The following is a 27608-nucleotide window of genomic DNA, read 5'->3' on the forward strand; positions in this document are numbered from 1 at the left end:
ATTATAAAACCTACTTACCAACGAACTAACTTACATTAGAATCAGTGTGCAGTAAGCAACTGGGACTGCTGTCAGAAAGACCTATAGGCTGTGTGAACTTAATTAATTGTCATCCCTTACACTAATTGATAAGACATGCGTCTTTGCTCATTATTAAATTCAACTTGTTACCCCGTCCACTTTAAACCCTCCACAGCTTCCTATATTTCGCTGGAAAAGGCTTTGATCACAGTGAGGATGTTCAATTTTAAATCACAGAGGACTTCTCGTCCATGTTGCCCTAAAAGTTGAGTTTATCCATCCTTTTTTTTTTTTTTTTTTTTGGCCTTTTTGTTGCCGCTTCAAGTGCTGTTTTTCAAAGTCAAGACAGAATTTTTGATTCCAATATTTAAATGTTTATTCTTTTGTTTCATCTCTATTATAATCCCCTAATTTGAAAATCCGTTTTTATGATGTTTTTCTGACACTCTCATTTGAATCATTTTGCTAATAATTCAGATGTGATAATTCATTTCAGCTGCTAAAAAAAAATCTGCTATTACTCAGTTCACACTGATTAATTAAACATTTTAGGAGCAACTGAAATGTCACTCTTCTCACCGCATAGGTGAGTCGTGACAAATGTATTTCGTTAATTTGTCAGGAAAGCTGAATTCTAATTTCAGTTCAACTTTTCCTGGACCGCCACTTGTCAGAAACACCAGTGCATGCGTGCCACTGAATATGAACACTTTTTATATTTAAGTCGGCATGTCTTTACACATGAGGATACATTTAGATGCTAAACCACTCTGTGAGTGTCATTCTCAGGGTTCAGATCCTTTTACAGGTGTAAAAGGAATTCGTCGCTGCGATTCCTCGCTCCGTTCTGTGACAGAAAGCTGTATCCAAACTGTCAAGCAACCTCCCATTACCCCGGGGCTCTCACGCTTGTTTCAGGTATTCCCACTTTCAAAGATAATTATCATTCCGCAGAATCTCCACCTTTGTACCTGCCACTCAGCGCTGCTCCCTGTGTAATACCCTGCTGTCATCTCTGTGCTGACAAGGATGTTTCCCCGGTACCAGCAGACCGCTGCACGATCACACATGGGCTGCTTGCTGGTTGGGAGAGACGTAGCCAATTACCCTCTTTTCCCCCCAGCACTTCCCTCTTTTCTTTCCCCTCCGTTGTTAACACGAGCTAATGGAGGTTTGCTGTGGCAGAGACAGAAGAACCCTCTTTTTCACGAGCACTCAACTGGCTTGGGTAAAATCATTTACTTAGTCGATCGTCTGTCAATGCAAAAATATTGCACTCTGCCTGTGCTCGATATGTTCATCAATTTCATTTGGTATTTTGGAAATTGATTTCTCGTAAAAATTGCGGCCTATTCCAGTGTCCTTTCTTTGACTTCGCGTGTTGTACTTACTTTGGGCGGGTTTTCCATAAGGAAGCTCTCGCTTTCCATCCGTGTTTGCCTCTGGACATGAAACACATTCACTCCTTGAGAAAACACATGGAACTCCTTCCGTGCACTCTGTGATGTTCCCTTCTATTAACAGCGCTCGAGGGCGTTTCATTTTCAATGCTTATTCTATAAATTGTTCTCCTTTCTTTTCACTGTCTACGGCTGTAAGACTGTTTGATCTCTTGCTCAGAACACCCCCTCGTGTTTGACGTTACAGTTCCCGGGGCCAGATGGATGAAACTCCGCTGCTGTAGTCTGCTCTGCGTGCACACAAAGAGAAGCCTCTGCACACGCGTCCATTTGCAGATGTAGAAATGTGTGGCATTGCCAAATAAATAATGTTCATTCAAGTTGCTTGCATTCAGAAAGGCTCTTACAAACAGCCATGACAGGTTGATTTACAACATTACCCTGTATTCACAGACACAATGACAGTCTTAGTATCAGTTGTTAAGATGATGGTAAAATTGTGGCTGAGAACAACTCCCGGTTAAAAAAAAAAGGCAGGCCTTCAGATTTGAAGACACTAGTGCTGGCAGGAATGCAAATAAAACAAAACAATTCTAAGTTGCTTGTGCAGCTTTAAATCGTGCATTTCAAAACAATAAAAATGCAAAGCATAGCTTCTAATACTCCTGCCAAATTGGTAAAGTTTGTCTTACTCTACAGCAACATCCATGATCAGCTCTGGATCATGTATCTAATACTGAATGTTAGCAATAAAGACTTTTAAGATGGATTTAATGTCTTCTCAGTATATTCTATTCATGATCCGCTGTTTTCTGCAGTCCCCTGTTTTTTTCTGGCACATTTGTGATGACGATAAGAAGTCAGTCACTGTTTTGTGGGTTTACCAGTGTTCAAACCTCCACATAATATCTAGTTTAGATGTAAAAGTGACTATTTAGCTTTGAATATTAAAATAGCGGTACAATTTGGACTTGTCATTAAAATGTTATTATATGTTCAAGCAAGCAAACCACAACTGCTGCTTACTGTAGCTAGCTGTTGTCAACTTGTTAGTTCAGCTAGCCATGGAGCAAGCACTCCAAGAAAGCCAGTGTTTTGCATTTACATCCCTCAACTTTACTTTTTGAGTCTCAGACAGCTGTATCCAGCAATGAAAAATAAAGCTACCCTACCATACATGCACATCACCGTATATAGTTAGAAGTTGCTGCTAAATACAGTGTAGCATTTAACAGCTACGAGCATGTATTTCTCAGAGTTTTTTTTTTTTTACTTTTTGGACTAGTATTAATCAGCTGGACAAAAATTCAAATTCAAATGAATTATAATATTGCTCCATGCACCGCTACTAATTGATATCTGTTGCCCCACAGTATTAAGGACCTGGGTTCCAGACCGGGCAGAGCCTCTGTGAATGGAGTTTGCATGTTCTCCCTGTGGGGTTTCTCCAGGTTCTCGGGCTTCTTCCCACAATCCAAAGACATGCAAATGTTGGGTTAATCAGATACTCTAAATTGGCCATATATGTGATTGTAAGCGTGAATGGTTGTTTGTTCCTATAGAACAGCCCCGTGATAAACATACTGTAGTTGTTCATCACAGGTACATATACGCACATACATATATATGCATATGTACAGCTACATACGTATTTGTTGATGAAGTAGTAGTAAAATTATGTTATATTTCTAACTTACAAAGTGCTCTTTATATATATATATATATATATATATATATATATATATATATATATATATATATATATATATATATATATATATCTATATGTATATATATATATATAGATATATTTCAGTGCATCTCCTTTCTCTCTCCTCTCTTACAACAGATTACCATTCCATCACTAGATGAGCCACTGCAATCACTCACTTGCTACATGATGCTGAATTTCTGGTGTTTAATCCTCAGAGGCAATGCGCCGATCATCACTGCAGCCAAAACTAAAACGGAGTTCTAACAGTGGAAATGTGTTAAATGAAAACAAACACAAGTGAGAGTAAAGCCTGTGCTGCTCAGCGCTGCTCCCTCTGAAACCAGCCGCAGGGCCCGAGCTACCCTCGCTTTCCTGCCACGGCAGGAAACCTCTAGCCGCTGTAGGACTTATTACAGGAAGTGAGGAGAAGTAGTGTAAAGAGCAACAACTTGGTACTTGGGTAACCTTGTAACTGAAGTTACAGAGTGTAGTGGTTTTGTTTTGAAACTGTGATGTTTTTTCTAAACCTCACCAAGTATTTTTGTTTTCTAAACCCAACAGAACTGCAACTATACCTCTTGTGTATACCCGAATGGTGAACTATGCAGTTGTGGGAGACACTATCAAATGACCTTTTCAATTGTTCATGTTTGAGGATGTGTTATAGAAAAAAACCCAGTGATACAAATGATTGAAAACAACATATTTACACAATCTATATTTTTATTGGATGCTCTGCAACTTGAGACACTTTAACACATGAATTTGTCTTGCTTAAGTGCTGCTGAATAATGAATTATGGGTAATGATTTTCCTTCCCCTGAAATGAATATATAGCATTACATATAAAGTGCTGTCATCTTTACCTTCAGGGGACATTTTACAGTAAGCGACATGCTCACTGCGAGTGAACAACCCAGCTTCTGATGGCTATTGACATTCGCGGAGATCGAACCTGTGACCTTCCTGTCACCTCTCTGTTACTGGGTGAACTCTTGAACCACGGGGCCGCCCTGCCACTTAAGGAAACCTTAGCGGTGGATGCTGCGATCCATATTTGTCCCCATGTCACGCTTTTTTTTTCTGCCTTTACACTAGTTTTTTTTTTTTTTTTCCATAATTCATATATTTTCCTGGGGGATTTATCTCAGAGTCGAGGAGACGTAGCAAATTCTCCGGTAAACAGACTTTGTTTTTTTTTCAATTTCCTTGTCAGAAATCAAACTTTGCACAGAGATAAATGGGCTGAAACTTGTGTTGTTTGTGCGTCTCGCCCCCGGAATGAAAAGTGTGCCCTTTTTCCTGCTTTGCCAAGGTTGATCAGGCAGCGCAGGTACAGCGAGAAGGGAGACGGAGGATTTGGCTAACACCAGTCCTTTTCATCCCCACAGATCAGTTGTCTAGACTGGGTAGGTAAATCCTCTCCTCAGCCTCGTCCTCTCGCGGCTTTCAGCACCGTCTTTTATCCGCCGTCACAGCAGCCTAATGGCACACGCAACTAAGAACATAACTAGTTCAGCTTCTGCTTTTTCCATCTTCCTCGTCGTCAGATTTCTTCAGACATTACTTTCTTCCACTCCACACACACACACACACACACACACACACACACACACACACACATACACACACATAGAAATGCATTGGAAGTCATACTGGCAGTGCCTCTCTGACAGTGGTGGTTTCATTCTGCAAGTTCTGAATGTTCACGCTTTTTTTCTTTTTTTTTTTAAATTCACGTGTCATCACTTGCCACTATATGTGATAATGTTTCTTCAGCAGCGAGAAGGGAATTTCACACGTGATCATACAGTCCACTGAGCCAACATGTGCATTTTCTCTCCATTTTGCGTGTGAAAGTGGAGTTCAGTCATTTAATGTGCTCCTCGGGCCCTCCTCTATGGCAGCTCATCCCTTAATCTAGGATGCCACGGGCCCGTAATGCTCCATTAAGAGCCGACTTGATCACTTAGAAGGGATGATTGTAAGAGCACCGTTAGATTTTAAGGCATATGGGTGCTGCTCTGACAAATAAATCTCAATTAAAGTTAATGTGTGAGATCCTCGTTCTTTATTACGTCGCCATCTTTGGTGCAAAGCATTTTAACGACCCCACAGATCATCTGTCAGTCTGGTCACTCAGTTTCGGGAGGTCTGTTTTGATAGATTTGTTCAGTTTTGTTCTGTTTAGCCATGGCAACTGGTGCCTTATAGTTCTTCATTTTGCTTCAGTCGAGCTCGACATATAAAGCACATCCTTCTCTGTGGGCTGGAGGTGTTTTAAGAGGCACGGTATCTTTTGAACTATCATGACATTGCAAAGGATTCTACTGAGTCTGTGAATGTAGTTAATGAAAGTGTAAAGGATTTTTTTTTTTTTTTTTAAAGAGAAATTCTCTATTTGTTGAATTGTGTGTCGGTCTGCTGTTTCGAGGGTCAGTAATGAACCTTCATCTGCTTTTGGCAGCTATTTTATCATCGTCCTTTACCCGGTAAATGCTGTTCACAGTTGAATGTGCCGTATAAATGTGATTAAAAAAAAAAAAAGCTTTTACATCATTAAGTACAATATCCTCACTGTGTTGAATTCAAGGGTTCAACCAAGACCATGATGTAGTAAACTGTGGGAAACCTTTTGAAATTAGAATGAATCCAGACTGTATCTGTATTTAAAGGGGCTCTATGTAACAAAGTGCTGTTTAATGCTGCTGGACAAACTGCACTTAAATGTTGTCTATAAAAATACCATGCATCATCATGTATGTGATATGTAAAATTTCAGACCTTTATACTATAAATTGTTGAGTTGTGTACTTACATTATCCCAAATGTCGCCAACAAAATTCGAATCTGTGATTTTATCCAAGGTGATGGTACATTTCATTTGATTGCCTGTCCCGCTGACTTCCAGGAATACACCAGATGCTACATCGGACAGAGAGGAAGGAAGCTGGCGAAGGAGCTAATGAACAAATAGTGAATCGAACTTTGAAACGTTACCATGCCTGTGAACATTCCAGCCTGAGTCATGTAGATGGATTTTCATTATAAATCGTGTTATTCCTTGTGCTGAAGACAACAACTCCCATGATCCCACACTACTTACCTCTTGTGTTTTGTGATGACTGAGTGGCAGAAATTACAAACTGTGCCTTTAGTGCTGATTTAACCCTTAGCTTTATGGCTTGTTGAAGGGTCTTTCAGCTCAGTGTTTTGGTTTACATCAACTTAATTGTGTGCTGCAGTCTCACCGCTCTTATCAGCCTCATTTCCACCAGCGGCAGGCAGCTATTTGGGATCACAAAAGTCTGTATGCCAAAACAGGCAACCTGAAACAAAATTCCCCAGATGAACGCTAACACTGCTCTGTGCTTCATCTGTGGCAAACACAGCAACCACTGGCTCCCTTTTTTAAAATTGTTATTTTCTGGCTTTGTTGCTGAAGCACGTTACCTGTGGCACAAATGAAGCCATCAGCATTGGCAAGGACAGTGCAGGTTCAGGATGAAGAGCACTGGACTTCATGAGACGACCGCTGCCCACAGCATCTTTTAACCATCTGAACTGATCAGCTAGGCCGCCCCAGGAGGGACAATAGTCGGGGGAGAGGAGTCATACCAATCCAGCTTGGATTTATGGCTCCTCCTGACTAATTGTCACAGTTTGGCATAGCTGGTCACCCGCTCATCTCCGCCCGCCCTGTCACCAGCCATTCTCACCTCATCAGCCAGCTCCGCTCACCTGTTCTCTCAGCTGCTCCTCATCACCAATCAAGCCGGTATAAAGCCTCACAGACGCCCATTGCCAGATTGTTCTTTGTCATTCCACGCAAGGCTCTCCAGCACTCTGGACTGATTTCCTGCTGCCAGCCCCGTCTGCCTCCGACCACCAATTCATCTCGTCTGATCCCCGGTAAACTCACCTGGCCTTCTGCGAGGGTTTCCGCTTCTTCTTCGGACACTGTGTTTCCTGTGGCTGCTAAGCGTAATCTCTCTGCCTTCAGGAGTTCGTTGTCTGTTGCCTCTGCCTGATATTGTAACCCCTTGTTATGGGGTGCTACTATGCTACGAGCGTGTTTGGACTAAGTGCTCTGCGCAGCCAGCAAATGTTCTGTCTGCCATATCTGCAGATTCTTCAGAGACCTTGTTTTAGAGACGTTTCTGCAATTTTGCCCACTTTGCTCCGTTCCTGCAGAGTCAAGTCGATGAAATCTCAATCGACTATTCCTGGTCGCACGTATGCATTGTAGGTGGGCGATAGGTAATGTCATAGGCCACCTCCTCCGTTCAAAGACGGCCGTTCCAGTTATGACTGGATTCCTTTACTCCTCGTTCAAACCATCTGTCTTAAAATGTCACGATGTTCCCGTTGTTGTCCTCAAAGGAATGATTGATCGAGTCTTGACCTGAGGAGTTGGCCCTCCCGTGCTGCGCCATTTGTTTATGGAGAGCTAGTTTTGTCTCCCCAGTGCACAAATCTGACACATCCAATGATGTCTGGTTGCACAAAGGTAAAATGGACAAATGGTGACCGAAGCGACAAGAAATCAGAGACTGCTGTGCCCACATCCTAACGGATGCTCATGTCCAATCAAGCGGTTGTACTTTACGGGGGGACCATGTTTCTGAGCAGAGAGAGTGCAGGGCTGACTCTGTGTTTACAGCATTTATGCCTACTGCTCAAACAGTCAAAGTGTGTGTGTGTGTGTGTGTGTGTGTGTGTGTGTGTGTGTGTGTGTGTGTGTGTGTGTGTGTGTTCCAACCTCTAGTCTATCTGTAGATGGGTAACTGTCTGTGAACACATTTGCAATATCAACTTTAAAAGGTGATCTAAAGTCAATTATGTTATCAGTTATTGGGAGGTGATACTGTTAGGGGAAATGTTTTTTTTTTAGATTCCAAATGGCAAAAGAGCTCCTAATTTTTCAACACTGCACATTTCCAGCTTTGAGTTTCACAGCTGCATTAAAATTACATTAACATCGTCTCTTATATTTTAAAAAAAAAAAAAGCGTCCGGGGCATGAAGCAGGCTAATGATGAGATTTCATCTAACCATCATGACCATTTGCTCATTAAGGCTTAAAGATTTCATCCTACCTGAGCACAGCAGAAGGGTTAACCCATGCAAAGCGGCATCTAGAGAACATCGGAGGATGCAGAGAAGAGCCTGCGGCCGCTTGCTGCTCGCTGATGCTATCACGGTATCATTGTTCCCCTGCTTAATCGCTGTGGCTAATGACAGGAAATGAAATAACCCACTGAAGACCAACACTCTTCCCACAGAATAATTACTGCTGTTGACCTTGTGTCTCTCTCTGGTATGTAAGTGCACGGCGATAACTCTCACCACACACTTAGTCACTACAGATCACAGGCCACTTCAGGCTGCTCTATTAAGCTCTTACTCATTGCAGGCAAACAAAAATATACAACTGAGTCACTGAGTTCATGTTTGTGTTTGTAGCCACAGTTGGAAGTGAAAAGATCTGTCTGATAAAGCCTTGGTGACACCAAGCCCTGTGTGTTGTATTGACATCTGTTCTGTGTTCACATAGTGTAGAGGAGTTAAAAAAAACACAGCATATGTGCGGGCAGTGTGACAGTCTGCCACAGTACAAAGCCTAATGGACCATGTCACTGTTATGATACTTCTGAATGCCCCATGCATTAACTCAGTTATTGATTGAACCTTTTTACTTGTCATCATTTTTACATTGTCACAAAGCAGTGTTAAACTACTTTCAACTGCATCTCTGTCTTCACTGTGTGCCTCTTTTGTACACAAATGTACATACACTTACTTCATTTTTGGAGTTTCCGTCAAGGTCCTCGTTTTTTTTTGGAAGTCAGAGCAGGTCCACTAATCTGAGGGCCAATGGTTCAATTCCGCCTCAGGCTGCATGTCGAAGTGTCCTTGGGCAAGATGTTGAACACCGAAGTGCTTCCGATGGTTGTTCAATCGTCGTGCTGCTGTATCGCTCCTGATGAGCAGGTCGACACCTTGCATGGCAGCCTCTGCCATCAGTGTGTCAATGTGCTCGTGAATAGGTGGCGAGTGTTGTAGAGCACTGTGAGTGCTCGAATTAATGTGCGATATGAAAGGCCACCTACCATTCACTAGTTTTTCTAGAGATTTCAACGCACTTATCTGTAGAATAATACAAAAATATCACTGCGTCCAGGCAAAACATTGTCCCGCACATGCCTGTGTTCAGCCGGAATACAATTTTGAATGCACTTTTACATTTGTTGAGGATGAATTTTCTCTTTTGTTGTAATGCTGCACTTATGCTCTGCCTTAGTTTGGGGATTAAAACCAATTGTTTAGGACTAAGGAAATATCATGGCTAGGCTCATGAGGCCTGTTTTGGGCGCTGCAGAAATGACTTGGGATGGTCTGACTTCCTTGGAAATGTAGTCGATTTTGGTCACCAATAAAACGACTGGCGATGAGAACTTCTAATTAAAAACTGCCTGGACATGGTCCAACACCCTGTAAGAAAACACCTGGTTTTTGGTCACCAATCAACCAGTTGGAAGTGTTCCCTCAGTTAAGAACTGCGGTCGCCTGTTTTGCAGCCCTGGAGCTTGTTCCTCGCCACCTCCTGATGTAAATGTCTGCAGATAAACATATAATGTAAACACGATATGCCACGTCTGGTAAAAATGTGAACCTGGGATGTATCTGTGGTTTGCTGAAACGCTAACAACTAACATTATACCCTGATGACTAGGCTGTATTAGCTCACTTGACTTTTGAGAGGTGGAGGGCATGGCGCTTGTGTTACAGCAAGGCAAGGTAGCTGTGACCACAGTCAAAAAAAGGGCATTTCGACATTTGTAATAGAGGATGGCTACCCAATCCAAACAAACTTAGACCGATGGGCCAAGTCAGACAATAATTTAGAAATGACGTCTGAGTTTGGACCAGGTTTGGACACCTCAGTTGATAGGGTGTGTTCAAGCTCTTTGAGTGAAAATATAGTGTAGGAATAAATACATTTTATATTTTAAACATATGGGCATTAAGCAATACCTAAACAAGCAGAAGGTCTGTTGGTTCCCCCCGGATTCCGACAGAAAGACGTGGCCTGAGCCACAGTCTAATTGGTAAGCACTGTATATGTTTAACAAGATCAATACAATTTTCATTTTTCATATTATTGGTGAGATGTCGGGACAATTTTCAGTGTTTGAGGAGAAGTTTCGATACATTAGTGGTTGCAGACACATACATTACCAGCATTTATTATTTTCATATGGCAGACCAGCCAAGCTGTTTCCCCTCAGTTAAGCAGGTGACTCTTGCTTCACATACAACATGCAAGCATGGGAGTGGTAACAATCTTTGCATCTTGGCAAGAAACCAAAGAAGCATTTCCCAAAATGTCAATCTATTCCATTAAAAGTAAGGAGAAAATTGAAAATGATCTAATACAGTATGAGTAATCCCATTTAGATCCTATTTTTCTGCTAAAAGTCAAATCTTGACAGCGCCCTTTACACTGTTGAAGCTTTGGCTGCAGCTCCAACCCCTGTTGGTGTGTGTGTGTGTGTGTGTGTGTGTGTGTGTGTGTGTGTGTGTGTGTGTACCGCTCGACCTTGGGAGCACTGCTGGGTGCCATTGATTTGTTTACCTGTGCGCTGCTGACAGTTTCTCATTACGTTTCTTTTGCACAACACTTCCAGGAGAGGAGACCAGAGTCTGCACTTCACAGCTGACGATGCGTGATCAATGTACCTGATAGATTGGCGCTGGCAATATAATTCTGTTGAATGGCTGTTTAATGGATGTGAGCGCTCCATTTAGTAGCCACAATAAGGTGCCTTTTGTGACTGGAGCAGCATTGTGGCGCTGTATGAGGAGGAAAACAATATCTTGAGACGAGGGCTGTGTTAAGATCACTTTGGGAGACAAGAGAGACTGAAAAGGAATTTGTCTTCTGTTCTACTCAAGAAAGCATAAGAGAAAATATAATTTAGCATCATTAAGGCTTTTCAACATTATTCTCTCAGATAACGCGAATGCAGTTTCTAGAACCTTTAAAACCTGAGAAAACAGGATAAATAAGGGGGGAAAGCAACAACAAGACTTAAAAACAGTTTCCTTTGTATTTGTGGACCCTTTTGTTGTGACCCATTAAGACCATAAACACAGGACCACCGGACTTGTAATGATGCTTTTACCAGCAGAGCTGCTTGGTATACATCAAGGGCTGCGCCACTTACTGAAAAGCTTTATGAGAATCAGCCAGATTTGTAGCTCCAGCAAAGTTTTATTTTCACCCCACCTCTTTTCCAACAGCGTTCCACTTATTTAAAAAAAGAAAAAAAAAAAAGAGCCTTATCCTTTCATATAAACACCCTCTTTTTAAATAATTTGACATGGTCACAAGGAGGCAGTGTTGCCACTCTCCGAGCCATGCTCCTGCCGCCGCCCAAATGTGGTGATGGCAAGGAATCCACTTATCTAAGGTGTTAAAAGTGCTGCTGATTTGCCACTGTAATCCTGCCATAACAAAGTGGGAAAAAAAAAAACTTCCCCCTCCCTCTGGAATCCAAGTTCATGACACAAAGTGACACAGCGATCAGTTTGAGGACACATCAAGGCCTAATTGCTCCTCAGGTGACAAGACCCCGATGACATCCTCCCGCCGAAATGGGATTTTATGAAGATTGAAAGCTGACAAGACAAGTGTTTCCATTTAAATCAGTTGGGATTTACATCAAGTCGGCGAGGAGAGGACCACACACGGTGCAGACGAGATCCCCACCCGTTGTTAGGGGAGGGAGGAACACTGGAATGCAGAAGTGTGCAAGACATAATAGTATGGGTGTGTAAGCCGTATATGGCACCCCGGGGCGCTGCACAGAGCAGGCTGTCTGGCTCTAGGTGTGGTCAGCATCATATTTAGTGGGCTTGGACAGGCTGAGGGCCGAGGAAGGGGGGGTGGGCAGCCATTCTCTAATGATCGAAATAACACTTTGTCAATGTAATAGCCCACTGTTCTTCATTCTTTACACCTACCTGACAGAACATTTCTCACAGCTCTGTTTACACCAACGCTGCTGCCCTTGTGGTCTGCGGTGACATATATAAAAATGTTGCCCTATAAAGCATGATTATTTTCATTGCGATTGATGTATTGCAATCACTTAACGAATCCCCTCTGAACACGGAGCGACTCTGAAAGAAAGACGTATAGGCCTCTGTGATTTTGATTCGAACATCAATGACAATGTTGGGCTTTGTTTATGAAGACGACGGAGCAACAGATGGCAAGCATATCTATAAATAAGTCGCTCTTCTGAATAGGAGATTAGTGCATTTGAGCCGGTTTTTAATGGTCTCTGGGAGAGATTAAAGAGTAAGCTGATTCATAATGCGTTTCTCTTTGCGGTGAATCACTCACAAGCAAGAGTCCTGAAAGAATTTGTGGGGAAAACGCGCTCGAGACAGGAAGTTGTCTGGAATGAGGCAGAGTTCGAACATGACCCGCGTCTGCAACTACACGACTCTTGCAGTGTTACCAGGTGCATCAGCATTCGGCAGCTTCGCAACAACACGCCGTCTCCATTTCCCTCTTGCTTCGAAATCACTGCGGACCTCCTAACCCTGCAGAGCCTGCCAAGCAATATGTGCATATCTCCACTCATTTAGTTTTTCCAAGCCTGCTATTTATATATGTACACACATACACACACACACACACACACACACACACACACACACACACACACACACACACACACACACACACACACACACACTCAAATATTGTCATTAATGCCCGCAGCGATTATTCCAGAGCACAAATCAAGCCACAAAAGCAAAATAACCAACAGCACCATCCAAAGTTCATGAAGGATATAGTGTTGATAAATATACATAAAACCCATCTTGGTTTTAGCCTCTGGGTCATATTTTCTCCAAGTTATTGAAAATAGAATGGAGAAGAAAAAGAGAAAAAAAGAGAGAGAGAGAAAAAAAAAATCTCAATTATATAACCAGTGCTGATCAGCCTACAGATATCCGCCCACCTGAGGCTACCTCAGCATCCTCCACAAATATTGACAGAATTCTTATCTTTTTTTCCCACATTTTCTAACAAATACCAAGCATGTACACAAATCCTCTTTTTCCCGGCCACTAACAACCATAAATTCCTCACAAGGGCACTTTTGCATTCATTGTATGTTTTTTTCCAGGAAGTGTAGGGCTCGCGATGTCTGATAAAGTGGATTTGCGGGCTGTATCTTTAGATATCTGCTGTCTGGATAAACTCTATATCTGCCTGTTAATGACACTAGTGTCACTGTGTGTTCGCTGTAATAAATCTGGAGACTCACCATGTTTGGCTTTAATAATGACCAGGGCTGTGCTTTCTAAACAACAGGGTTATTTAATGAATTCATAAGCACGCCTGGCGAGAAAGCATGCTTGACCTATGAGAAGGTGATTGGATTTCCTGAGAACTATTGACAGGTTGTCCCAACAAGTAAAAGCAACCTAAGGAGTCACACAGTCCCAATCAATTACTTAAATGAGTAAGGAGGACAATTATGTTGCCTCGTGAGATGTTCCTGCAGCTGCGCTAACTGATTTGAAACATGCCGATATTTCAGCTGCACCTATCTCAACATACAGTATATGCCTCTTAAAATATGATATATAAAGCAATAACTCATATGCAGTCAACGCTCACATTATTAACCCCAAAACATCTCGCATGTCTCAGTCATTGTTTCATCTAGAGAACTGTAAGGTCATAAGCGAGCCTTCAATCTCTGTGTCTAAGGTAGTATACCCACATACAGTTTTCCCAATGCTTTCCTGCCATATATTATGCATTTTTTTAAAGGAATATATTGAATAACTGTGTTTGATCTTGACCAGAAACACCCACAAAAACATACACGATTGTGAAATAAATCTGAGTTGATACGGTGGAATAATTTGATGTCAGCTGAGGGTGTCAAAAGGTGCAACAGTATTTTATCATTCACTTTATACTAAACGTATGTATCTTTGTTTCTATATGCCAGACCAAAATCAAGCAACTCTTTTTTCTTTTTTTTCTTTTTTTTGGAAGCTACAACATGTAACATCAAAATGAATGATGCCTTTAAAGATGAAAAATGATCACATAGAACTCTGAAAAGCCTGGCGGCTTTTCAAAATTACTTTAGAAATTTCAGTACATTAAATATCAGATACTTTAAGACTCAAGAACCGAAGTCCTACAGACTACTCAAAATAGCTCAGGATAGGGATTAGGGGAGTGGGACATGTACTGTATGCATTTGCATGGATATGCAATGGTCAAGCAAAAACATTCCTGAAACACAAAAGAAAAATTCAGACATGTCACAGAATAAACAATCAAGTGAAACACTGAGATGAAAGTACATCTACTCAAGTACTGAACTGAAGTGTAATTTTTAGGTTTTTTGTTCTTTATTTGAGTATTTCCTTTCTTGGGACTTTACACTTTGTACACCTACAGTAGGCTACATTTTGGAGGCAAAACATGTACTTTTTCCTCATTTACTCTATTTGATTACTTTAGTTACTAGTGACCGTTTGCATTTTGAAAATGATTGATTTGATCAGTGATTGGATGAAAATAAAAACGGCAGGTGTCAGGTGCAGCCCCTGCGCCTTGGCGTCCCGCGCTCGCGCTGACTTTATGATAATGAGATGGTAGTGGCGGGACTCAGCACCGCGGACAGCTCCAGCGCGTCGCCCCGCCCCCCACTCCTGCGCGGTGACCAATCGCTGCCGCCGCCTCAGTTGAGCACTGGATACAACAGAGTGCGCCTCAGAGAGCCTTGTCCGCCCAGAGAGAGGAGAGGAAAACTGCAGTCCGGCTGTGATGCGTATCGGGGCTCTGCTGGCTCAACGACACTCGCATGGGATAAAAACAAAACAGAGCAACCTCCCGGCCATATTTTATCGCGTGTGTGCGTGTGTGTTTGTGCGTGTGTCTGTGTGTGAGGACTTGAGAGAAATGCTCCTGTAGCGAACATTATCGCCCGCGTTTTCTTCCCCCCCTCTTGCCTCACATTTGGAGCTAACTTGGAGCTCGGACGTTGAGCAAGTTTTGTGTTTTTTTCTTTTTCTTTTTTTTTTTTCTCTATTAACTTGAATTACATTTGAGTCGCTCACTCGGAGCCCAGAGGCCAGGAAAAGAGAGAGAGACAGAGAGAGAGAGAGAGAGACAGAGAGAGAGATGGAGAACGAAAAGTACTTGCCGGAGCTTATGGCAGAGAAGGACACGCTGGACCCGTCTTTTCAGCACTCCCTCCGGCTACTGGACCAAGGTAAGAGTCCGCACTCGAATCCCGAAGTAAACACTTGAAGCCGCGTGTGTGAGTGTGCAGCACAGCGCTCAGGTCTAACATCTCGGCGCTGGGCTGCGGGCTACATGACTCCACCAGCCCGCCTACTTTAGTCTATAAATACGATGTTTTTTTTTTGTTTTTTTTTTTGGGTTTTTTTGTGCTACTACTTACAATTTCCTGTTTTCGGTCACACTAAAATAAGCGGAGGTCCTTTTCGGCGTCGTGGCGCTTTTTTTTTTTTTTTTGCCAAGTTGTCATGCAGCAAAAAGGTGCCACAGCCAGCCTTCTGTGGCGTGGAGCTCAGCAAGCAGGGGCAGGTTCGAGTGAATTCAGCGCCCAGGTCAACAAACTTTTCATTTCTGATCCACAAGACCACACGTGATGAAATTCACACCCTAAATGAGCTAATGATGCTGTTTTTGCTGTCAAGCTGGGGTAACATTAAGAAAATAATAATAATAACAGAAAATAAGGTAACTGATGACAAAGTGAATGCACGTAAAGAGAATGCACCTACATCAGTTGGAATAACAGATCACAGCCAGCAGCTACTTGGATGGAAACAGCAGTGAAGCACTGAGACCACTTGACATCCCACTTTGCAGTCTGCAGTCATCTCAATCCCATGCAGACATGTGTAAGCCGTGTTGCAAGTAGTGGAATAATCACACCCTTATTCAAATGTACATGTGTTTCCCCCCTTTGAAGAAGTGGACGTGACTGAAATGGAATTTTGAGCGGCTGGAGCAGCATCAGCAGCAGTGGCGGCACCGCTCGCAGACGCTTTAATTAATCCGTTGCACAGCCCTCTGCTTTGAAGCTGGAAGCTTGAATTTTTGTGCAAACACTTCTTCAGACGCAGCCTCGTGGAGCTCCTCATGTGGGACGTGCACTGTTACAGCATCCAAGTGGCATCCTTCAAGTGCCACTCGTGGTCTTTGTCTGGGGTCTAGTGCAATATTGTTGCCTTAAAAAAGGTGACAGATGAGGAGCACTAGTGTGTAAACAGTCCTCCTGCTGCACTGTAACTAATTCTATTGAAGCCTCAGATGCAGCTTCTGCACCAAGTTGTTTTTTTTTTTTTTATCCAGACAGACAAGTCCCTTCTAGTTCCTGCTTCCCAAACTCGTGACCTCAAGGGGTCCTTTAAAAGGGTTCCAGAGGGGCCTGGGCAAAGTGAGGCACGATTTAATTTTAATGCTGTTTACTTGCTGGAGTTTACCAAAGTGACAAAATAACAGAATTTATTTTCTTAGGTATACTGTCACTTTTCTAAAGCTACAGTATGACTACAAGGCTGCAAATAATGCAAATAAAATGCTGTTTATTTTCTCAATTAATTAACTGGGAAATCAATCTGGAAAATAATGTCTCTCACTGCTTCCTCACGCCCAATGTGATGTCATCAAATATCTTGTTTAGTCCGACCAACAATCCAAAGATACTTAGTTCACAATCAAGCAAGAAGGAGAAATGATTGGATTAATCAGCTAATAGAAAATGATTCCTTGATTAATTTTCTCTTCAGCGACTCATCGATTAGTTGACTCACGACTGAATCAAATTAACTGAATCGTTTTTTTTTCTTCCCCTAAGTTTCTTTCTCAAATGATCACAAATGAAAAAAGAAAAGTCTTCCTCTCTGATAAAATCAGATTTATTCATTTTAATTTGGGTCTTGTGGTGAAATGAATTAACGTTTCGGAATTGTTCCTGACATGAAAGAGTTTGCCGCTCCTGCTCTGTCCTCAGATAGCTCGCTAATAATACATTAATTGTAATGTGCCGCTTTAAGAAAATGTGGCACACGCTTCACCGTAGTGTACAGAAACGGAAGACCCAGCGATTCCAATTTTAGCCCCACACAGTTTATTATTGCCTCTTAATACGGTGATGTGTAAAATGAAATAACTCCATACTTGTGGAACCGCTGCCTTCTATTCATTCAGTGTATGTCGGAGTAATGGACGCGACGGCTCGACAATATCGACGCCGATTTGAGACTTGTTTGAAAGAAAGGACTTAATGCACCTTTCAGGAAGCTGATTCATGTAAAGGTAAATTCATTCCAGTCTGTGAGGAAGATAAGGCTGTGTTGTACTCAGCACTTTTTTTTTTTTTTTTATCAGCTGCTCTCCTTACTCAAATCTGGGTTATTCGTTTTTTAAAGAACACATCCTCCTCACCAAGACCGGAGCGCTGAATACTTGATGCCAGTTGAAAGACACTTAGCAACCACTTCCTTGACAGAGTCTCTCTTAAAGGCTTACATCTGTACTGCAGGTCTAGAGCTATAGCAGTACTGGCCCATTCCCAAAATCAAATAAAAATGATTGAATACTTAAAAGACGAGGCAGAACAAGCCATAAAAGAATTACAGAGTGAATGTTTCCCCTGTGTTTTTTTTTTTTTTTCAAACATTCAAATGGTTTTACCTAAGACAAGTTCTTCATATCAAGTCTTCTTCCAATAAAGTTAGTTTGTGATATTTCTGTCGAGGGCAAAGATTGCAGTTGGACACCATCGCAAGTGGCAGAATTAATCCGTGACATTTTATGAAGTAAGCAGAACTCTGCGCTGCACAAAATTTGGCCGAAACAGTCTGCCACAAACTCCAGAACTGTAAATACTGTTATCTCTCTCTTACACAACAGATGGAACACGATGCAGCTTAATAGAGCACTTCTTCTGCCATCTTGCTGATGAGTTCTGGACTTGATTATGCAATTGGCAGGGGAGGAAGCAGGGAACAGAGCTAGAGTAACTAGAGTGACTGCGTGCAAGTGGCGAATATGAGATTACTCCAGGTCTGGGGAGACTTCCATTCAGGAGAAATTAGGGGAGCATTGTGTTGGGAGCTCGGGGATGGGGCGGGCTGCTTTGATAAGTTTGGGCATTCACAGTGCTCCTTTCCCAGAAGGACCATATCTCTGCCCCTGTGACAAGCCTCATACAGTCAGCTGCAGACACTCGGAGCTGGAAAAAATATCTTAAGCCAAAACAAGAGACAAGCAGGACCAGCAGCCTACGTGGAGTGAAACATCCTCAGCAGCATATTATTGACAGGCTTGTAGATGTAGAAAATACCTCAGGTGACACGAAGTTCATCTGTGATTTACATTAAATCTGTGCTGCTCTACTGTAAATGGAGGCACAAGGGGTGCAAGCAGCACCTACTTCCAGTGTTTGTTTATCAGTTATCACTTGGTATGTGAAGGTGCATCCTTGACCTTGGAAACAGTTTGACAGAAAAACAAATTAACTTTAGTCACTTAATGATTTGAAATTCTAATTGCTGGTCTAACATGGGAGAAAATTAAATATTCAATCTGACCCTTTGGCCTCAGTAAACTATGATTTGCCGTTGTCTTCGCTAATGCAAAATAAAGAAAAACTTGCAAGCCTTCCTAACAAGTCAAGGCACAAAAGCATCTGAAAGGTGTGGATAAAGGTAGGGCTTTGTAAATCACAACTGCCTAATGTTAGCTTGTCACTCAGTGCAGCAGTCACCACTAGTGAACTAATTAATTAATTAGTACTGTTCAAGATGATTTCATTAATTACATTCATTTAAACTTATTTATTTTTTTTTTTTATTTAAATTGAGAGCACAGTCTACTTACTAGGTTATGAGCTCTAGTTTAAATCTTCAGGAAACTCACTCATCAGCCACTGATGGATTCACTTTTGTACATGTCATTTGCTACTTAGCAAATAGTCTTGTTCCCAATAGTTGTTTATTTTCTCGAGACTGCGTTTAAACTTTTTTACATGTGAAACCACTGGATGGTTTTAAGACACTGTGACAGTTTCCAACTGTATTTGTGGTGACCTCAGCTGGTATTTTGTGCCTGAACCTTGCCAGATTGTAAGAGCAGCGTTGTCACACCTTGAAATTGAGTACCGAATTGGAAAAACTTGTCAAGATGCATTGCAGAGAAATGTCACATTTCTCTGAAATTACCTGTGGTTTGCAGGAACGTTTACTCATGACACATATTCTGGGGATTGGGTTGAAATATCAAAAGATGGCCTGTCACTATGTGTTGTAAAACCTTGTTTTATCAGCTAAACAGACCAAAATTCTGTAATATTCCATTCAAATGTATATAGAATCAAGAAGAGTATACTTAATAGAATATTTAATTGATGAGGTGATTGTCAGAATCATTAACAGTATTATTTTTCCTTTGAGTAATGCCTGCACACATATGTATTTAAATGGACAGTTTGATCCTATGTAGGCTCGTTGTCAGGTCTAATACTTAACCTTCCACTCGGCCCAGGGTTATAAATAATCCACCTCAGTCCCAAAAGTAATTAACATGTTTAGCAGGAGCACATTGTAAACGGTATGAAAAATATGTCAATTCTAAAGAGCGCTGTCACACAGACAATTATATGTCAAATATATAAAATGATATATAATTTAAAAGTTAGACAAAAGACAACATTCAAGTATTGTTAATGACATAAAGAACATAATTATAATCATTATGCATATCGTTATTATCAAAGCTGTTAAGACTTATCATTACAGTATAATTCACATGGCTCAGCAGTATATAAATATTATCTTTGTGTGATTTTTGTAGACAATGTTCATAAACAATAACACGTCAGCGGCTGCAGCAGATGTATTCTGTTTGTTCAGTGTGTGGATGTGGAGCAGCGTGCAGGCCACTCTGAATGTTTCAGGACCTCTGGCCCAGTTTGGACGTCCTAACCTCAGTGCTGCACATTAACTCCATATCTATTGCTTTTTAATTGGATATTCCACAGCAGGAGCCTGGCACAATGTTTGCATTACATTAACAGCCTCGGAGAGCCTCCCCACAAAGAAAAACAATAACAAGAAAAAACACCAACCCCAAAGACCTACATCGTCTGCACAGACTGAGCAGGTGTGGGAAAGTATCCTTATCCTACGATGCCCCCGTCGTTAAGTCATACATTTCCATCTCATCAACAGAACAGAGGAGTATTTTTAGTCGTGCTTGAGTTTTGCTCCGAGTGAGAGCAGTTCCTGGGTTAGAATGCCCAGAAGTGAACAAAAATAAGCTTTGGCAAAGGATCAAAGGCAGCGATATCGTTTTGTTGGGGAAACAGTGCTTGATAGCGATAATGATCTGTAGATCTGCGGCTGGCCGACAAGCTGAGCCACACAGTGAGGTGGAGGCTCAGCCGCAGCCCTGGACCTGCCCGAGGCCGAGAGCTGACTGGTGATTTGACCCGCGGATGTAGTGAACTTGCAAGTGAACTGGAAGAGGGCAGACAGGGGATCTCCAGCTACCCGCTTTGCATTCAGACGAGCCGCGGAAGGCTGCTGACAGTGGAGGTGTTTGCAGAGCTCTGTCTCGACTTTGTTACAGCTCTCGCTGGGATCGATGTAGGCCAGGACAAAGACAGGCAGACCCCAGCTATATAACCTAACAGCATCTCATTTACACGACACAACGAGTCACGTAGTTGCATTGATTTCACTGCGTATGCGGGACGCATGTTCTCACTCGTTATGGGAGCTGTGATGAGCCAGTAATGCTGTGATTTAGTACTTTCCTGACTCAGATACAGCACTTGATAGGCTTTAATGCAGTTAAATGTCAGACCCGAAATATTAATATGAGTGCTCTGTGTTCCAGTGCATGTAAACAAACAGACACTGTAGTTATCAATGAGAAGTCATCAAATATATCAGTGCTGGAACACAGCCACGTGCAGTCATTTCTAGCTCCACCTGGATGAGCATAATTGACACTGTCTAACAACTGGAATGTAGCCAGAAAGAAAAAAAAGGGGCTGAAGCTTAGTCAGCTTTATAAAGCCATAATCTGTCAAATGTGTATGATATTTGGCTTGTTGTTGAGTTCTGCCCAAAACGTTTTAAATAGCTTGATTAGGAAAACCTCAAAACCTTTCAAATAGAGTTTAAAATGTGTGAGTAGCATCAAGTGTTGAAAACTGACATCAAAAGTTGGAATCAAAAGCCAGGAAAGAACTCTTCATTTCTGACTTTTGATCATTTTCTCCTGAAGTTACACAATTTGTACGGGTATATTGTTATAAGGCAAAATCAAACACAGATAGTCTAAGAGGTTTAGCACAGAAAAGCAAGGAGAGGTAGTGAAAAAGAAAGTGCTTCACAGTTAGCGCCATAACTCAGATATCTTAATGCTTTTCGGTGACTGCACTGTGAGTCTGTTTCGAACAAAATTCAATAACACGTGACTGTCCCAGTATGACTTTCTCCGGCCTGTTTCTATTTGAACCCCCGTTGATGAGTCATGCCACAAAACAGATCTCATTAGTTGCATTTTCTCCTCTCCAGCTGTTCATTCGTCGGTCTTTTGCTCGCATCTCAACAGCGATTCCATCATCGTCCATGCAATCCCATCCTCCATATTGCGAGGGGTACAGTCTCCACCTGGTACAAAGCTGGCCTCGGGCTCAGCTTGTTGATTTAATGTTGAGACTGTCAAATTTTAATGTTGAACATGCTGTCCTGGTATAAATGCTGCATTCATATTTCAAATGCCACAAAGATGTGCATTTTCCTCCTCCACCTGCATGCATACGTTGCCGAGGGCTTGCCTTGAGCTGTCTGCGTGGACGTCTATCCGAGCGGAGACTCAATTAAAGCGGCTGGCCAAGGCAGCTTAAATAATGCAAACTGCACTTGTTTAGGCCAGAGTCTGCTGTAAGCTGATATTACATGTCTCACTCAGAAGTGTCTGTTGGTGGGTCTATGGTATGGCTGAGTAAGGTGTGACATTTTTTGTATGCATTTTTTTTTTTTTATGTCATAATGCACACTTCACCAAATGTAGTACCATTTTAGCAAAAGAGTAATAGTTTATTACATTTACGCAAATCATGAGGAATGTTGACATTAATGTTAGAGCTCCCTAGAATATTGGCCAACGTTGGCCTACTTCATTCATATCAGTGTATATGTTATCCAGTATGTGCTGAAATTAAAAACTTTTTTTGCTTTAGAGATCATAATGCAGAATAAAGATTCTTGGGCAAATTTCTGATGATGACATTTCCAGAGAAGTTTACTGTTTGAGCGCACTGGTGTCATTTTGGACAAACGGATGTCTGATTTGATGGCCTCTAGTTAACATTATGTCACCTTGGGGTTCCCCTACTGTTTTCTTCACAGATCATAGTCGTACAATGGCCAAAATAGCTTGTGGGATGGAATAACTAGGATTGCCGTACAAGAGATGTAAAAGTTAGCTTTCAGCGTCATTGATTAAACTAGCTAGCTAGCACATGATATACTGCGATGTGTGATTTCTGGAGTAAATAGCCTAATTGTTAGTTGATTCAGGAAATTAAGGGAAATAATTTGTGGCACACTTTTTACAAAGAGGTATCAAGTACCAAAAGGCGTCAAAAGGCTAAAGTCCTCGTAAAGTCAGAAGTAATTTGTGTTAATGCACAGTACAGGTCAGGCTGAGGGTTAGGAAAAGAATTTACGTAAAAAGGGCTCAAAATCTGTGTTACATACCAGTCTCCACCACTTTACATTTTTTTATGTTTGGTGCTTTAGCCACATTTAATTTGGTAAAAACAATTCTTTCCATTTCAACAGGCGGTTTAGACATCTACCTGCAGGGTGGACATTCAGAGGAGCCCTGGTCATCAATAATCATTTTATTGGGTGATAATGTGCTCCACAGAGCTGCCGGCCAGGATGCAGACAGACCAGGATTACATTGGATTAGTTTGAAAAGCAGGAGAAACCCTGAGACTGTATCAATCTGTTTACTGTGCCTGAGGCGGAGAGACAAAGGGAGATGGGGATGGAAAAGAAAGAAAGAGAGGGTAGGAGTGGGCTGGCAGGGCTGTAGAGAAAGTAAGAGTCTCTTTCCCTTGGGAAAGGTTATTTGTAAGGGGATTGTACCAAAGTCTGTTACAAAAGGGAAAATGCAATCTGAGGGGGGAGGACAAAAAATGGAGGAGCGAAATGGAATGGGAGTCCAAATGGAAGAAAAAAAAAAGAGGTTATGGGAGTCCTGTCATAGATGTGTTAGTGATAAATAAAAAAGTTCAGCCTTGAAAGAAAATATAGAAACTCCCAGGCTACTCTTGACCCCTGCTTTCACTCCATATGCCTCAGTCTTTGCTTTTGTAAAACACATTTTCAGTGTACTTACTGTACTTACAGGTGAAAAACTCAAAGGAGTGGTGTCTCATCCATGACTCAATCACTGCCGCTGTGATGAAAGACAAGTGTGATTTCCCACTTCTTCCTCAAAGGAGGGGTGTGGTGTGAATGCATTGCCTATTCATTTTTGACACTCTGGAAGCTTTCCAAACACGTTCGACGCTCGGCACATGTACAGGAACATCCTTTTATGATGAGAGAGTTTAATTTTAGTTTCAGAGTCAGTTACGAGTGAGGGTATTTAAAGCCCAGCTCTTTATTGTCTTTATTTTAAACCAAACACTTAATATATTTGACTTTGCAGCTTGTTTTTACTTGAAGCGGTCCGTCCTGCCCCCCCCCCCCCCGCCTTGATCTCCCCACCCCAGCCACCGCATCCCTTCCCCTCCTCCTTATTTATGTCATTTTGTGCGGTTGGCACCTCAATAGAGTGGATTGCACTGGATTAGCTTCTCCACCTTTTCAACTGATCCGATCCATTTTGTGTAATCCAACTCAATTTAATTATGTTTATCGTTCCACCTCGCTGGTGCAGAGGAGCAGCAGCACACCTCTACCAAGATAAGCCCAGGGACCTTGTGCCTTTTTGCTGGCAGAGTGTCTGCCTGAGCCTGTTGCTTTATAAACAGATGGTGTAAGTCACCTACACTCTCGGTAAATACTGTGTAAGGTACAATATTATGATTCAGAGCTCCCCTCAAACATCACTGTGACATGGAAAAAATAGCCAAGGTTGAAGATGATAACCTTGTGTGTTTTTTTTACGCTGTTATGGGAATTTGTACAGTTTAGCAGGTTCTCCATCCCTGACACTGGGAGAATTAATGTGCCCACTACGTATGGAGTCTTCTTTATTACCTTTCTGAGTCCAATCCTTTGCATTAGATATTATTCAGCTCAAAAAATGTTTTTTTAAAGCACCTATCTAGTCAGTGGGCATAGTTCAAGGGCTCACAGATAGGTTGACTATGTTGAAAATCTGACATTTTTCTTCTCGTGATTGTAGCAATTTTGTTGCAGGTTACATTTATTTAATCCCCACAGAATTTCTATTTGGTTGAAAAAATTGCCTCCAATCCAGTCTCTGATACTTTGAGATTCAGCGTAGTCGACTGTGCTGAGCAGCAGATGTTACAGCCCAACAAGGATAAAAGGAAAGAAGCTCTGTTTTCTGTCCTCAGTGCACCTCTGTCATCCACACCGCCTCTGTATGAACTCTGGTTTACAACCCCGGTTATGATCTATTATTCTAGACTTGTACCATTGTCAAGGAAGTTGTTTTGTATTATTTCATTTTGTTTAGTTGTAGTTGAGGGGTAATGCTGTGTATGTATACACACACACATATATGTATATAATACTTCTTAAGGAAACCTAAAAATAACAACCAGATTACATTCTTCAGTGATGATAAATGAACGATAAATGTCACTGTGATGACAGTGACGAAACATTACTAAACAGCATCATTCTTCCATAAGTAACCATTACTGGCAGAGATCCTTTTTGATGCTTTAGCATGCTTTAGAAATTGCATTTAGTCATCTCTTTTGTTGTCAAAAATGATGTCAACATGCCAATGTTTTTAATGTATCCTTAATAGTTCTTATTATGAAATGGAACATGTCAGAAACGCTGCTTTTGGTTTCAGCTGACTGGATGGGCGTGTCCCTTTTCTGTGTTTGATTGACAGCCGCTGGCAGGCTGCCAGAGTCCTGCTGTAACGCTAGAAAAAAAGAGACAAAGTATTCCACATGTCATAGGCAGACACTGTTGTATTTTTGGTGTTGTTGAAGAGTAAGGACCACAGCACAGCCACCACATCGAGCGAAGGTGTCGGACAAGACGTGTGCTCCTGTTTGTCAGTTGGATCTGAGAAGGAAACAGCTGATGTGGGTTGTTGTTCAGTCTGTGGTGCTTGTGTTGTGTAGCAGGCTGCTGAGCATCTGTCCATGATAAAAATGCAGAAGTTGCTGCTCGTTTGGCTGCATCTTTTTTTTTATTTCATTTTTTTTTTTGCCTTTATTTGACAGGGAAGGTAGGCAGATTTGAACTCTGGGTTGATCCGGCGAGGAAACAGCATCTGAACATGGGGCACATGTTCTACCGACTGAGCTCCAAGGGTGTCCCTTTGATTGGCTGTATCAAAATATGTTATCATCGACGTAGACAGATAGCAGGTAGAGCATTATGTCTAAGTAATGCTAGCGGGCGGCACCGTGAAACCAGAATGAATAATAGAAATTTCTGCGGTTTGCTTTTTGATCTTAGGGGGAGATCACAAGACAAGGAATGTACAGAGTAGATATGTATGATTTAGCCAGGAGTGAAAGAAGTACTGATATCTTTTTACCTCAGCAAAAGTTGCAATACTGCAGTGTAGTGTGATTTATATTTTGGTTAATCTCAGTATGCAAAGTGTCTAGCGGCCTAACTAAAGTTGTCGGAGAGTTTGAGTAAAAAGTACAAAAAAATGCCTCTGAGCTGTGGTGAAATAGAATCGAAAGCTACGATGGAGATACTCAAGTAAAATACAAGTATCTTACAATTGTAATTAAATTCCACCACCGGTTGCAGCTGGCAGGAATCATACAATTCAATTTCAGCTACACCCAAAGTATTAAATGTCCTGCTCACCTTTTTTTTTTGCAAACAGAATAAGAAGAGGAGGCATGAATGTTTAATGAGCGAGGGTGGAGGGATGTCAGTAAAATGAAAGTAAAGTGTACTTTCTGGGTTTTTGGAGCAGTAAAAGTTCTCCTGTGTTGTAGTGAGAGAGGAGGAGAGACGGATGCTCATTTACCACCAGTGTCAGGAGACCTTTCTTCGCGTCCTGCTGGGCTGCTTGCTTCGCTGTGTCCCCCCGTCTCTATTTTAAGAGCCTGATATTAAAGCCTAATTGTGTTCGGAGTTTTTCGGGACATCTCCCTCTGTTTCTTGTGCCCTTTTTTTCCATCATACATAGCGTGCCAACGGGACCTCTAGAAATATACTATACTATACGATGCAAAGCGCAGTGTGCAATTTGTACGTGTTTAGAATGGATTATATCTTCGCCTCATTTCTGTTAATATGGTGCGGCGAGCAGATGTAGCGTGTGTATTGTTTTTTGTCAGCTTGTTAATATGTCACTGCCCGTGTTGCAATTGGCTGTAAAACATTCATTAAGTCTTATAGGCAAACCATAAACATGGGGTCAAAGCAGGATATACGACCCTCATGACAAGCCCGTTATCCACTCTTTCCACACTAATAAAATCATCCTGTTGCTGCCGTCCGTTTGACACTCCAGCTGACGGCTCGTATGTGCTCCTTGGCCGTGCCATTTGGCGGCGCCTCTTGTTAAAGTTTGACCTAGGATTTGCCCAATAAGAGCCTTGTTAAAGCTTGACCTGGAAGTGGATCTCTGTCTGTCTTCCTGCTTGTTAAAGCTCTGCCTCTCTCTTTGCTCTCCGCGGCCATCATTATTCTGCAGAAAAGGTTCGGAGCCTCAGTGGAGAGTCTGTTTTTCGGTAAGGGCCTTGCAGCAGACTGTGAGGAGTGCGTGGCTCTCACAAAAGCAATAGATCGGCGTTTTAATTATACAAACCTTTATTTAAAAGGGACAGATGTTCTCCAAGCTGAACTGACCTAGGCAGAGCCATAGAGGTATATGCTGTTATTTGTATGTTTTTAAAAAAGAAGATAAATCAGTAGTACTCAAGGAGAAATTAATTGTTCCTAAAATTATTATGTGAGCTGTCAGTGCAGGTGCAGTGCATCGAAAATAAGGTCAGTATTCAACAAGACTGGATAAGGAAGCTGCGTCTTTTGAATCCATTAAATGATCCTCAATTCTAGGAAACTTCGGAAAACCATGACTTCCTGAATGGTGGAATAGTGTTAAACTGTATTTGTTGTAAACTCAACGTCATTTTAAAGTCATTTATGTTTTAGACAAATACAAGTGAT

General features: G+C 41.8%; 1 protein-coding gene across 2 annotated transcripts in view; it reads left to right on the forward strand.

The window, feature by feature from the left end:
- The first annotated feature begins 14950 nt into the window (after nucleotides 1–14950).
- Nucleotides 14951–27608, forward strand: part of khdrbs3 (KH domain containing, RNA binding, signal transduction associated 3) — a 117990-nt gene continuing 105332 nt past the window's right edge. For both annotated transcript variants that reach the window (XR_005073177.1, XM_037090694.1), the window contains exon 1: nucleotides 14951–15460. Coding sequence is in view for 1 of the 2 variants with exons in the window: in XM_037090694.1 (XP_036946589.1) it covers nucleotides 15370–15460 (91 nt within the window). In the remaining variant the exon portion in view is untranslated. The remainder of the gene's footprint in view (nucleotides 15461–27608) is intronic.

Source organism: Acanthopagrus latus, chromosome 3 (assembly GCF_904848185.1).
Source record: "Acanthopagrus latus isolate v.2019 chromosome 3, fAcaLat1.1, whole genome shotgun sequence".
Classification (NCBI taxonomy): Eukaryota; Metazoa; Chordata; class Actinopteri; order Spariformes; family Sparidae; genus Acanthopagrus; species Acanthopagrus latus.